Here is a 15,654-nt window from a genome sequence, read left to right as displayed (position 1 = left end):
CCCTGCAGAATAGGAGGCAGGCCCTGAGATCTGGGAATCAACAAGGGGCCAGTCATCAAGGCTTCCCATGCCTCAGTCCGACACATAAAGCAAATATTTGAAGAAGGCTAAAAACATTGTACATGCATGGGAAGATATTCATAAAACCTTTAAGCTTATCAATAACAAATACATAACTGTCACACATTTGAAACCTTCCCTTCAAGAAGCCCTTCTATTTCAAGTATATCACGCATTCTTATACTAATAGGATTTCTCAGGCCAGTTGGTAAAGGCATAGCCATTATAAATAAAATATAAAATGAAATGAAATGAATAGCTGTAAACACGTCAAGGGCACTTGGCATACCGCTCCAGTGATAACAGTAACACAGTTTTCTCTTTCTAGTGCCCAATAACAGACAATTTTCATGCAAATTAAAACAAAGGCAAGAACCATTTTATTTTCTTTATTTTCAATCGATACTGTATGAATACAAAGTTTCTAGAAAGCTACAAAAAATCTACCACTTTATCAAGAAGGCATCAAAATGTGTCACTTTGCAAAGACATGGAACACCTGCAGTAACCGACACAAAAATAGCATTTTTAGAGTGATGAAATAATTGCACTTAACTGTCATGGATATTAAAGTTATCACACATATGTACCGCGAAAGCTAGAATACATTTGTTTTTACAAAGCACTTTTATAAAAAAATTCTCTGCACACAAACCCTATAATTTTCATATTACTATCATACTAAAGATAAATTCACTTTAAAGCCAACACTTAAAACATTTTTTAAAAAACAAAAAGGTACCAGCACCTACACACAGACAACAACAAATACAAGAATACTGTACTGCCAAAAGGTTTGATTGAAACTCGTTTTGAAAACTTCAAAATATGTTAAGACAAGATTTGAAAAGTTTCATTGTATATATAAAAAGAGCTTTCCCTCTGTGTCAAAGCCAGAGGTACTTTGTCATCCAAAGGCAGATTCTACATCCCACCCCTCAAAAGAACCAGCAGCAGTACAATATTAAAGTAACCACTGACCATATATGAATATGCTTAAGTCACAAACCCAGTTTATACACATTACACAAATAAACAAAGTGAGAATTCCATTAAGTCATTTACAAATGTGAACAAAATGCATGTGGCAAATAAAAAAATCAAAAGTAAAACCATTTTACATAAAATGTACTGATATTAAAGAATTAAAGGCTATTCAGGTTTCAAAAACTGTTATAAAATTCTTTTGTCTTTTTCAGGCACATGTTGTAGGGTTTTCTTCTTCTGCAGTTGTGAGCCTGAAGTAAAGGCCCATTTAAAAGGAAAGAAGGAAATGAAACAAAATATAAAGGAAAGAGAAAGATTCTGTAAGGAGGTAACAGGGCATATCCTCTCGATGAACTGAGTGCATTTAAGAGTGAATTGACACTTAAAGAATATCTCTGAGTCAAACTATCTTGCTGGCCTAGAGATCAAGACTGCCAAACTTCTTTATATGTTCAATTAAGTTCTCAGGGGAAGAGGTGGGAGAAAGTAAAAGAAAAAACAGAATAAAGAAAATCAACCTGAGTATATGGATTGAAATAAGGACCAGTTTACACATTATGTGTAGCCTGTGGCAGCTGCCCCTAAACAGTTTCTGATGCTGGTGATCAATGAGGCAGGGAATGCTGTTTAAATGCTTTACCTGGTGCTGTTGCCCCCAAATCTGGAGCTGTCAATATTGTGCAAGCGCTGAAGGGATTTAATCCACCACCTGTGGCAAAGGCTATGGAGTGTCACTCCCGGCTAGACTGTCAGCATGTGGACAAATGTCTCAGCAGCATCACAGGCAATGTAGGCTATACATATTGATCCCAACAGAGCCATATATGTGTTGCATGAGGATGGTTGATGATATGGGCCATGTTGAAAGCCATAGCACTGCTATGTCACTGAATAATCCTAAATGCCTCAATGTAGAAAACATGGCAAGCCATTGTTTATGTTTACAGTAGTTATTACCTGTTTGAACCATGGTTGGAGTTTCTGAATGTGTAACAGGCAAACCATGGTTCTGAGCTACTTGTCTACTTGCATTCTATCTCTAGCATTCAGTATTATAAGTTCACTCCTACTGCCATGATGCAGTTGCTTCTACAGCAATGGCCACAACTATGATTTGTCTTATCATATACAAAGCATGAAAATAATAATAATATCAGACCATGGCTTCTGATTCTGGCTTAATAGCAGATTGTAAAACGTTGTCAGTTCAGGCAACATGCTAAACCACAGCTAGGTTACCTCTACCAACGGTTTGACAGGATGCCCAAACTGCCATATCAAAATAAATGTGCCCTAGTAATTAGAAAGAGGAATTAAAATGTACAGTTTTATCATTTCCCAATTGTTGTGACTTCTAATTGTCCGTTGCTTCCATTCAGTGTAATATTTCACTCTATTACGTAACGATGCCCGAAACAAAAAAGCTGAACTCACTGCAGTTGCTAAACTGTCGGGGCTCAAGCATTGATAGAAAGTGGGAAAAGAGATCTATGTTGCAACTTACACATCATAGTGGTACAGTACCTAAATAAACCAACCTAGAATTCAAGTAAGTACAAAATTACATTTGTAAAGCGAGCTATGCTTCAACTGCCATAAATTGTACCATTATTTCTTTTTAAAATTTTGTACATAAGACAATAAATAAAAACGATTCCTTTGCAATAAAATATACTCCAGCCACTTGTTTACCTATATCTGTCTCAGCAGATATAGTTAATAGTTGTAAATATATATAATGTACTTTTGAGGCCAAGCAATCTTTACTAATTTTGATTTGGGAAGAGACTAAGTGTGATTGGGATCTTTTGAGGACTAGAATGGGTATAAAGTTAGGTTACAATCCTAGGCACGCATATCAATGAGTAGGCCCAATTGAATTCACCTGACTTACTTCTAAGTAGAGATGCCTAGGACTGCAGTGTTGAAGAGAAAAGAAAGGGGGGGAAAACAAATATTCACTACTTTTTGTGCCACAAATTAATTTTAAATAAAACATATGTTACTATATTAAAAACAAAAATGTATTCACAGCTACAAATCCCCTCTTCCAACTTTTGGTTTTACTGCTATTACTTCTCAGTGATGATTTCTAACTATGTTATGTCCCTCTGAATCAATGTCAATGTTGTCAAAATCTTTTGAAATAAATGGCATTGCCTAAATTCACAGATGGAGTTAAAATGGCACAATTTTTTGAAGTTGCTATCTTTCCTGCAGTGATAACAGGAAAGTGTGGATGATGCCAGTCCAAAATATTTTCCAGTGATGTTTCTCATTCATTCCTAACAATTTGATGCTAGAAAGCACAGGTTAGATGACAGATACATTTTGATCCATACTTTCATTTTCAATTTTAGGCATCCAACCATTCAACTTTGTAAACAAAATAAGTGCAAATTTAAGAGAAAGAAAAAACCATATTCACAGATTTAGAACTAACTATATTGATAAAGTCATAGCTGTCCTTTGCCTGAAATTCTGATATTTACACAGACTTGTATTACTCAGATCCAAGACTGGATGGAGAAAGACATGGTAAAGGCTATGAAATACAGCACAACCCTTGTACCTGCAGGACCGTTATCCATGGTTTCATTTATCCACATCAACAAAATATATCCTCTCTAGGCATGTTTAGTTCCCCCACCATGACACTTGGGACAGAGTTCCTTCATTTCAATAGTGTTTGCTATTATCTGTGGTTTTGCACATTGACATGACATCTGGGAACACATCCCCCATGGATAGGAGGGGCCATATTGTACTGACTGCTTCCTATACTTGCAAATCAGCAATGCTGCAGGAACAGTGACAAACAGCTGAATAGCATGGAGAATAGTTTTTCAGCAATATGCACTCTTGAGATTTGCAAAAAGCATGCTACGATAAAAAGGTACTTTTTAATAGAATGAAGGCCTGTTAGTTTTGACGATTTCCAATAACCCAAAGGCATTATGGTGATTTCTAAACATTTTTGGTCTCTACAAATTGTAATTATTATGGCAGCACTTTTCTAAGCTGGAATTTTAAAACCAAAGGCACTTGCATGCAAGAGTGCAGAGTCACAAAGGTTTAAGTATTTGGTCATGAAAATTTAAGAAGGCAGCATTATTCATACAATTCGCTTTCTGCAGAAAATTCTGGAGCTGTTAACATTTCATTTTGGTATAAGTATTTCTACTATGTAGTAACAGGGACTGATTTATATAGAAAGCTGTCTAAGACCACATAGTCAAAAGGCTTCTCTCTAGATTTTTTATTATTTTGTTTAAGTAAACCAATTATTGGACTACATAAAATTGGCGTGATAGGGGAAAAGGTACTTCTAATATAGCACTAAGGCACTGCATATTGTAATGCTTTGGCAGCTCGGACTTAAGAAGTTCCTACGACAGCGTAACAGTAACAAGAGAGATGCTTCCAGCTTACAAAAGAGCTCACAGTTTACAGGCAGCCTTTTGGACTACACAATCCACATCGAACATCTGACAGACTTAAGGCTTTCCAGAAGAAACATGCACAGGGGATTGAATCATTTACATTCACATAAAGTTAATGACAAGGCAAACAGTTCCTCATAAGCTTGACAAAAAATGAACACCAAGAAACATTGTGACTCTTCCAACAGAATAGTTGTTAAACATGTGTTGCAGACTGTATTAACAGGGAGGGAAAGGGGAGAAGAAGTAGCATACCTGGTTTGCAAATTGACTATTTTATATACCTCAAGAAGTTTTCTTGAGATGTATAATTTTTAGCATTTAATTTTCTTCTTGGTTAAAATAAATTGATCAAAAGCCAATAAAAGTAGGATAACATCTTTGTAAAAATAATGTTAGGCTTATAACACCAAGTGCTTCAAATAAAGGGCTACTTTAGATGGGTAATATCCAATGGTTTTGTCAAATGCATTGTTAATGTTAATTAAGAGGCTCAGCTAGAAACACCCAGTTCCACAGTTTTCAGATTTAAAGTGAATGAGATCACAATTCTATGCAAATCTACCCAGAAAAATCGAATAGAATCTACTCCCAGGCAAATGTGCATAAGATTGTAGCTCTGGGAGGTCCATCTGTCTTAATATCTGTGGGTCCAAAGACACTGAACATGCAAAAGACTTCCAAGATTCACTATTATCCCTGGCTTAGAGTTATACTTGCCCACCTAAGGCATATAAGATAAAGTAGATAAGATAATCAACTACACTCACATTCTGCCTTTTCGGATAGTGCACGTGTTTTAGCAGAGATTGCCAGTTCAGAAGGGCCCAGTATGGTTATGACTGGAAGACGGCACACAAGACTGTACACATTGTGCAGCTCTCTAGATTAGAAGCTGAAATATCATAGCTAGCCCTTTTCTGACAATTTGCTACAATAACAGATTGAACTATGGAGTTTTATCCATTGGGTATTCCACTACCCTCACATTTGAGTTGAATAATTCTGAATGTTCACAGATTTCCATGAAGACATAATAACAAACAGCCTGCATATTTACATTACAAATACCAATCACACAAGGCAGCCTCCTGAAAATATTCATAAGCATGCATGAAGCAGCATTCCCTTGTGTATTAGCTGCCACTGCCACTAAGGTATCATCTCTTTCTAAATTTGGATGCTTCTGATATCTAGGGGCCGATTCAAGGTTCTAAAGGTCCACAAACACAGGCCTTGAAGGTTTACACATTTAGAATAGGGATTATGCTCCCAATTTATCAGACTCTCCCTTCTAAACTTTTGTGTGTATGTGCACATTCATGGGTAATAAATTAGATGTTTTACTTTCATCATTTGCACCAGATCCTGGGATGCAGCATCTCTTCTGACCAGAGAACTGAATTATAAACAAAACGACACACAAAAGACAGAAGGCAGGGGTCAACATGATAAAAGGTTCAGAAAAAGAGTACTTGTTTAGAATGTGAGAACTGCATAAAACATCTGTGTACTATTCACAGTTTAGGTAAAGGTAAAGGTTTTCCCCTGACATTAAGTCTAGTCATGTCCAACTCTGGGGGTTGGTGCTCATCTCCATTTCTAAGCTGAAGAGCCAGTGTTGTCCAAAGATACCTCCAAGGTCATGTGGCCGGTATGGCTGCATGGAGCATTGTTATCTTCCCACCGGAGCTGTACCTATTGATCTACTCATATGTGCATGTTTTCGAACTGCTAGGTTGACAGAAGCTGGGGCTAATAGCGGGAGCTCACTCCGCTCCCCAGATTCGAACTGCTGATCTTTCGGTCAGCAAGTTCAGCAGCTCAGTGGTTTAACCCGCTGCACCATCGGGCACAGTTTAACATTGACAAATATAAATGTGACTAATGCTGCAATCCTATACACCCTTACCTTGGGAGTAAGTCCCACTAATCTCAATGGACCTTACTTCTGAGTAGACATGTATAGGATTACATTGTAGGTATCTTTTCTTTTGGGAAGAACTCATCATTTACTCAAGATGCTTCTGAAGCAGAAATCGTTGCCTGATGAAGAAGCAATGAAGCTTTGAAAACTTGCATGTCTTTCACACATTTTAGTTGGCTTAATAAAGTATATCAATTTTAGTGGATTTTATCCTATAATGAAAGTTTATATAAAGCTAGAGGGAAAAGTGGCCTCTTCCCTAATTTTTTTTATTACTAGCAGCAAATTTTTGAGCAACAAGGAAAAGAAAGATGGGAATGGACCACATGAGCCAATGCCAAGTCTGAAGCCCCATAGTTTGTAGCCATATCGCATTAGACCCTTGATAACAGTGTCTTAAAGACACGCCTGTGAAATTTCTGCTTCACACATGCACATGGGCTTGGCAATGCTCTTGTTTAGAAAAATGGGATTTACTAGAACTGGGCTACAACTTGGTGTTAGAACAGTAATTTTACATAAAGAAGGTCTGAGACCTAGGAGAAAACTGCAATAAACAGATGGGCCATTAATCTGATTCAGTACAAAGTCAACATTGTATCTCCCTGAAACATCTGACAGACCAGCTAATGTGGTCACTAGGCTAATTTCAGATCAGTGGGTTACCTCAATTTGAAATTATCAGTGGGGATTCCTGGTTTAGTAGCACTCCAAACACATTAAAACAGATGAACCTTTTGCTTATATGCCATTGTTTTCTCAATCACTTTTTGGGGTGTTTTTTTCATTTGACAAAAGAATTTCAATTCAACACTTTAAAAACCCTTTACATTTGATCATTTTGGTGTTGCAATATCTTGGGTCATTGGGAAAATTGATACAAATCAAAGAATTTCTCATATAATATATAAGCACACCCATAATTGCATACAATATAAGTCTAATTTTTCAGTATTTAACAAGTTATTGCAAAACGAGCCATCTTGTAAATTAAATAATCAAATCTCCTTATTAGTACAATACTTTTTGTCTTTTTAATGCACTAGATTTAATTAGTAAAATGAATAAAATCTTCTCGCTTTGCAATACCTGATTGAAAGGTTTAATAAATTAGAAAATTAGTTTTAATACAGAGAAAAGAAAGAAAGCGGGGGGGGGGGGGGGGAGAGAATTGTCTACTTTTAGGATTTGTCTGCTCCCAACAGGCATTTCTTAAGGCTATGTTTGTCATTTGGCTTCAAACAGAAATTGAGTTGCACTTATAAAATAATTTAGTGAATTACATTCATATGTATCTTCCACAGTAATCACTTATGAAGATAATTCTAAAAAGAATTTGTGTGCTAATTTTATGCTTATAGTTAAAATTCATTTCAATTTCACCTCCATCTTAAAAACATGCTTTTATTAATTTAGACAAAATACCTCACAAACTCGTTTAATTGCTGTTAAGTTTTCCCATGGCAAATGTCCTCATATTCTTTTCACACAACAACAAAATTTCCAGAAAGGCTTTGAAATGTTTAAATACAGTCTCCCCAAAGAATGGTGTTTAATATAAATTTGAAGAACACTTGTTTTTGAAAGAATTTGTACAACTGTACCAGAAATTTCACAGCTACAATATATACTGACACACTAAAATGAGGTTTAGGAAAAAAAGTTGGGAAAAGCTCAGCCAAAGGAACTGTCACTTAGTGTTGAGGTTGACAGTCTGTGTTTTCAGAAGGAGTTATAATGTAATTTGTCTATAAATAACTATTCAGTCCTTTACAAGCCTGTAGATGTGATGCTGTGCACCATGTTCACTGTTTGAAACTTCAAATACACAAGCCATGCAAAGTAGGGTTTCTTGTGTGTCTCTGTTTGTTACAACCTGTGATGACATAAAAAGAAAGAGACAAAAAAGATAGCATATTAAAAGCCTAAAAGTCACTTTAGCTTCTCATATACTGTATATTTGTGTGTAAGTCTAGAAATTTTTAGTCAAAAACCAACTTTAAAAACTGGGTCAACTTATCCATTGTTGTTGTTGAGTGCCATCATGTAGTTTCTGACTTATAGCAACCTTAAGGAGAACTTATCAAAAGGTTTTCTGGAGCTAAGAGTGTGTGACATGCCATGGGTCACTCAGTGGCTTTTCACAGCTGAGCTCAGAATCAAAACCAGAATTGTTCTCCAAAATGCAAACCAGTACACCTCACTGTCTCTATCAAGGTAAATGCTGGAACTTAACACTTACGAAAAAAGGATAAGTAGAGTGGCAAAAAGCAAGCACTTAGTTCATGCCAGGAACCTCAAAGAAATACTAATCTCCACTACTCTCTCCACTACGGTCTCACTACTGGACTTTTTGGATGCCTGGATGATGAAATGATGGCAGCAGCATTGGCACTTTCCCCTCTCTGCAGAATAACAACTTATTTGATATGGGCCATATCAAAATCCATAATTTTGGCCTCAAACCTGCCCTTGACATACATGTGAGTTCAACTTATACATGAGTATACACATTGAAAAAATGGAAAAATATTTTACTTTCAGCCACTAATATTTTGATTAAATGCTTCCCTGTAATGTTGCTGAGGAATTTGTTCCCTCTTCTGCACCAGATGTATTCCTTATCTCAACCAGAAACCCTACAGGAGAGTGCCAATCTCCTGGCACACTGAACCAAATGGACTGTGACCTTACCTTGGCTCTCATGGCCCCAGTCCCTAGATTGGCCTCTCCTAGAACAAGTCCTGAGCTCACTGAGGGGGTGAGAAAAAGATGACTCCCCCTCTAGTATTGTAAGTTCACTTACTAACACAAGAATTGGTGCTTTTTAAGAAGTGGAAATTACCTCTTACCTCTGGCTGGAGTTGCTACAGCAATCCTTCATTCCCAGAGTTGTGTCCTATATCACATCAGTGACACATAAAACTGCCTAGCGTAGGAAGCTTCATTTACAAGTGGTGGGCCATTCCCTGCTCTCAAAGGACAGAGTTGTGTCAGCCACAAATTCCCTTCTGTTTTCCCAAAACTAGTTAGCCTATCCCATGGCTAATGTGGAATAAGATGTACTACCAGCCCCTGTGTGTAAATGGATGAATCCTTTCATTTGCTGCAGATTTCTTAAACAGCCCCTATTATCAATAAAGTAGAGTCTCACTTATCCAACATAAACAGGCCGTCAGAATGTTGGATAAGCGAATATGTTGGATAATAAGGAGGTATTAAGGAAAAGCCTATTAAACATCATATTAGGTTATGATTTTACAAATTAAGCACCAGAACATCATGTTATACAACAAATTTGACAGAAAAAGTAGTTCAATACACAGTAATGCTATGTAGTAATTACTGTATTTACGAATTTAGCACCAAAATATTATGATGTATTGAAAACATTGACTATAAAAATGGGTTGGATAATCCAGAATGTTGGATAAGCAAGTGTTGGATAAGTGAGACTCTACTGTATGTATATTCAATAAGCAAACCAGCCTAATGGACCATAGGTGGTCAGGAAAGATGAAATCCAGAGCCTTTCTTGCAAAAACTATGCTATTCAATTCAAAGTCATAACACTTCTAATTCAGGGACACTGAATAAAATTCAAATCTATCTGCTCCAAAGCTAGTGTACAAAGCAGTCAGCAAATAAAAACTGAACATTACCAACAAAATTGTAAAGTTTTCCAAGACGCTGTTCATCATATATTTCTCTGGTAAATGTTTGAGCTTGTGGATGAAATTGATCATATATTCACACATTGGAGAGCGGTTTATTCTGAATACAAACCGACCATTCTCAAACCGTGCATATTCAGTCTTGAGAAGAAAAGACAAAAACAAGGAAGAAAAAACAGAAAGTTACATAATCAAGCTAGATTTCTCAACAACTTAAAATCCATCCTCTTTTGCTTTCAAAGTGATCCACTGATTAATAACATAAAATAAATACTCCAATTATATGACATTTTAGGATACTCAAATATTTGATTCAATTTCATTAAACATATAATGTAGTTAAGAATGTGTTTCTTTTAAAAGGCATAGGGTGAATGTATTTTTAGAAAACAGCTTTGCCCTCCCCTCTGGTGAATTACAGTATATCCCAAATAAATGAGTATGAAGATGATTCCCAAAATCAAAAAGGGAATGGGGCAGTGTTGGCTTGCATGGCACTCTTGTTTATATGTTATAGCTCCAGGAAATTCAGGTGAAGTATATAGCTCAGAAACAGTTACTTCTTTGGACTAAAGCTTCCAGAATCCCTCAACCAGCATGGCTAAACTAACTCATAAATTCCAAAAGCTGCAGTCCAAAAAAGTAAAATTTTGAGGCCTGGGTCTAGGTTGTTTCTTAATTTAAAGTATATACTCAGGTAGCTGTCATGATTTAGCAAACATTATTTACCGTATATCATACAGAGGATTTCCCCCCTATAGCTTCCAGAGATGGCTGCAGACTCCCCTAAATGTGTGTGACATCATTTTACACACACATACATACCCATTATGAGTCCTGTAAGCCCCACTAATTATATCCTATCAAAATGGAACTGCAAGGTTTGGAAACTTTATCTGCAGTAGATTTTCCCAGGAAATATACAGATAGAACATCTACTTAGTTTCAGATGCATCTGGTAGATGTGTATTACAGAGTATCTTCAGGATTTTGCTGCACAACATATAAGCTGATGCCATACAGAATAGGGGTGTCACAAGTGCTTGAAAGAGCTGCATATGTTCTCAAGTAAGATTTCCTTTTCCATTGATACTGTGTTTCCCCGAAAATAAGACAGTGTCTTATATTAATTTTTGCTCCCAAAGATGCTCTAGGTCTTATTTTCAGGGGATGTCTTATTTTTCCATGAAGAAGAAATCACATTTATTGTTGAACAAAAAAAATGAACATTTATTATATACTGTACAATAGTTGTCATCACAAACCAGCATAACCAGACAAACTGTGAATCCTATCAAGAATTTCTTGTTACTACCATTATTTCCATGTACAACCATCTATAGTACGTACATTTACCGATCCTGCATGCTCTGGTGTTCTGTTTGGCGGACATGCTTCCAAACAAAAACTTTGCTAGGTCTTACTTTCGGGGGAGGCCTTATATTTAGCAATTCAGCAAAAACTCTACTAGGTCTTATTTTCTGGGGATGTCTTATTTTAGGGGAAACAGGGTAACATTTTCAAGACTGAACAATGGGGAGCTTCTTCTTTGTCCCACCCCTTCAGGAAAAGTTGACATCTGTGAGCTGAGTAGATACCATACCACATGGCATGATTCGTACTACTACCACCACTACACTGGGGAGGGGGGGGAACAACCTGGAGGGAGAAGAAACTAAAATAGTAAGATGACAACACAATCCAAGTAGCATTTTGAAAATCCTACCTCTACTTTTTCTACCACTTGCTTCCCAAATGAGCAGACTTTGGTGGAACATGTGATTGTCATGTTTTCTGAGCTCTCATACTGACTCGTTACGCCGTAGAATGCCCCGGTATCATCTTGTATGTTGCAATTTAAGTCCGCCTGTAGGAAAAGATCACAGCTGTTTCCTTAACTGCTTGTATTAGTGGAATAAGTGCTTATTAACCCTTTATTTGATATATTTTAACAGTTCATTTTATAAATAAAGGTATGAAAAATTGTAAGAATTCCCTCTGTGGGAGTAAAAGAGGTATTAGCTCATTTTGGAAGGCAGGACTGAGCTCACCTGCAGCTAAGAGAGTGCTTTTGATGGTTCAAACTGCCAATGCAAACAGCTGCAGTATTTCTCCAAGGTTTGGGTTCCTAGTTTCTAAATCATAAGCGGTTTTGACAATCTGCTTTCTAACTCAAACAAGGATCTAAAAATATGAAGATATATAGCAGAGAATACAGATTTCTCCTCTCTCAATCAGCCTAGAATTTGACTCAGATAGCTACTACACGAAACAACTGAGATCAATAAAAATAACTGATCACCTGAGACCTGAAATATTTACAAACATGTATTCTTCAGCCCCATATTTGACTGGGAATAAGCTCTTCAAATGAAGGATGTGCTTCCCTAGTCCTCCTCTGAGTAGTTCCTTTACATAACAAAGACTAAAAAACATATGTAAACATTATTCCTTGTGTGTCATGTTTTTAGAGGTATTATATAATAGTAGTTAGAAAGGAAAACATTTTGGCCACAGCCTAACATGGCGTTAAATCTCTCATGATTTGAATGGGTTAAGCATTATTAACTCTGTATTTGATACTGGCAAATGTGTTTCTACACACTATTTACAATAACTGTTACTATACCAGATGTTTTTTAAAAACTTCTGTACCACTCATTTCCCAGTTTTAGATATTTTACTGTTACTTATGTTTCCACTTCCCTGTTCTGCCTGAACACATCTGTTCGCACACCTGCATTTGTACCTGCATGGAAGGCAAATCAATCTTTAAGAATACATGACAAATCATATGTAATTTATCATTATTATTTCTATTGTAATTAGAATGACCATTTACAACAAATTGCAAGTAATCAGGATATTCCCAACAGCTCTCCTGGAACAAGCAAATTGATTTGTTACATAGGAAGCTATCTCTCATCATCAATTGAAATTAACTAGATCAGATGAAACTCATAAAAGCTGGTATAGAGTATTAAAAGGCTGAATTTAATGTTAGAAAGCCACAGTCCAAAGTTCAGTATCAAAATGGCCACTACTCTTAATTAAATTTACTTGACAGTAACAGCAGATGCACGGTATTTCAAGAGAACAGAAAAAGATTGGAAGAAGTGCAGTGACAAGGGTACAAGCTGTTTGAAAGCCCTTTCTGTTGTTGTCAGTTGGGCAAACTGGAAAAGATGGGAGAAAGAGAACTGACCGTCAGCTGCAGGACAAGGGCTATGTTAAAGACAATTGACTAGCCTATGTTTGGGAGAAAAGCCATGAGTTGCATGAAAATACTTCCACTCAAAATATTCACAAGGAATATCATTGGGGACTAATGTTAATAAGAAAGAACATTTTCCTGCTATAAGGTAAAATAGGTGCAAGGTTTCTTCCTATAATTGTCCCCCAACATTGTCACAGATATGCATGTGTGCACACACATTTGTATGAATTGGTTTTAGGTAAAACGTAGGCTCATTTTGCATTGATTTCCTCTCTAGTCAATTAATTCCAAGAGAGAGAGAAAGGCTGAGCTATTAGGAATCTAACAGAAAAAAGTAAGAGGAGGAAGCAAATAGGGCTATATAAAAGAGTGATGAGAGGAGCTGTATGGAAATGTTGAGAAAAGCATTATAAAGTGAACCCTGGAAAATGGTTACCGTGTTACTATGAGAATTATCTGTTGTTATGGGATGATGATGATTGAAAAATAAGGTATATCCTTCAGCCAAACAGATGATCAGTTACCTTGCTTGTGGACTAGAAAGATAAAGAAATGTCTCAGTTTGGACCTTAATCTATCTATATATATAAATTTAATGTGTATTTTATTATGGAGTAAACAATAAGACCACTGAACCAAATCACACCAAATTTGGCCACAAAAGACATAGTCATCCAAAATATGTATTTCAAACAAAAACAAAAAAACCCTAGAAAAATAAGGGCCAAATTAGAGGACCAGACAAAGCCGCCTCTGCCCCCCCCCCCCCAGCTGCCAGTTAGAAGGGTAGGCCCTGCCCACTTCATCTCCTAGCAACCTACTCAGCAACAATGGAGCTCAGGGCATCTTCACTCAGGTCTCTTCCACATTGCCTATAAAATGCACATTATCTGATTTGAACTGGGTTATATGGCAGTGTAGACTCAAGGCCCTTCCACACAGCTATAAAACCCAGAGTGCCAAGGCAGATAATCCACAGTATCTGCTTTGAACTGGATTATCTTGAGTCCACACTTCCATATAATCCAGTTCAGTGTGGATTTTATACAGCTGTGTAGAAGGGGCCTCATATAATCCAGTTCTAAGCAGATAATATAATATTAAAAATATAATATATTCTCCAGTTACCAAAAGCAGAGAATCCCTCTATGGATCCCTCTGTGTGCCTGAAGGTGGCCTCCATTGGGGATCTCCAAGTTGCGTCCTGCCCATGGCTCTCCGTCACATCCCACAAACAAGAAGGATATATTATAATTATATATTATATAATTATATATTATAATATATAATAATTACTGTGGTATAATAATACAGAACAATATAATCTCTAAAATCAGGACAGTAAATAAAGAGCAACACTCTGAAAATGGGAATTCCAGACAGGAAACAACCAGGGCCAGTTAACACCTCCCAACAAAGGATTCCCCCAGGCAGGAAGCAGCCAGGCTTTGAAGCTGCAAGGCTATTCAAAGCTGTTCACCCTGGCTAACCTAGATAGAAAACCCCCATATTTTGAAGCCATGAGGCTACTCCATCCCATTCAACCTGCCCAAGGAAGGATGCCCCTATATAGAAAGCGGCCAGGCTTTGAAGCAGCGAGGCTATTCAGTGCAATTCAAATTGGCCAAAAAACCATTCCTCCAGAACGCAAGTACCCAGCCTTCTAAGCAGCAAGCCTATTCCATTGTATTCAAGCTCACCAAACAAGGATTTGCATAAGAAGAACATGGCCAGGCTTTGAGGCTGCAAGGTTATTCACTGCTATTCCACCTGGTCAACAAATGATTCCCATAAGCCACAGCAACACATGGTTAGGCACAGCTAGTACATTATATATTTAATACTACTGAAAACAGTTTATTTGCTTATAGATTGGCAACATTTTTTCCATTCTTTTAATTGTTATTATTATTTGAGAAGAAGTTACAATTATATAAACATATTCTATACATTTCCCCCTCTTTTATTTACATTCAACCCTGTGCTCCCCTTCCCCAGAGCCATCTCTTCTTCTGTAGTCCCACCAAAAGTTCAATTCTTCATTTGGAGGTAAATTCCCATCTTCTTTTTCCAATAATTTTTCTAGAAATTTTCTCCAAATACTTTTAAAATCATTTTTTTCCATAATCCCTTCTTTACTTTTAAATTTGATGTTAGCGTGTCATTCAGTGCCATTCGCCAAACTTCTTTATACCATTCATTCATTTGTATTTTCACTTCTCCTTTCCAATATTTTGCAATAGTAATCTAGTTGCTGTTAATAGCATGTCTATTAAATTTTTCCCCTTATCTTTCTCATCCTCTTTTTTAATTAAAAGTAATATTTCCACTGGATTCCTTCTAATT

General features: G+C 36.7%; 1 protein-coding gene across 7 annotated transcripts in view; it reads right to left on the bottom strand.

The window, feature by feature from the left end:
- Nucleotides 1-433: 433 nt before the first annotated feature.
- The window catches only part of tead1 (TEA domain transcription factor 1), a 245,724-nt gene continuing 230,503 nt past the window's right edge, over nt 434-15,654 (bottom strand). For all 7 annotated transcript variants that reach the window (XM_008115947.3, XM_008115952.3, XM_008115956.3 and 4 more), the window contains 3 exons: nt 11,818-11,958; nt 10,080-10,232; nt 434-8,293 (listed from right to left, as the gene is read on the bottom strand). In XM_008115947.3, the coding sequence (XP_008114154.1) occupies nt 8,180-8,293; nt 10,080-10,232; nt 11,818-11,958 (408 nt within the window). In that variant the 3' untranslated portion in view covers nt 434-8,179. The remainder of the gene's footprint in view (nt 8,294-10,079; nt 10,233-11,817; nt 11,959-15,654) is intronic.

This window comes from Anolis carolinensis, chromosome 1 (genome assembly GCF_035594765.1).
Source record: "Anolis carolinensis isolate JA03-04 chromosome 1, rAnoCar3.1.pri, whole genome shotgun sequence".
NCBI lineage: Eukaryota > Metazoa > Chordata > Lepidosauria > Squamata > Dactyloidae > Anolis > Anolis carolinensis.
This window is presented reverse-complemented; position numbering and strand designations above follow the sequence as displayed.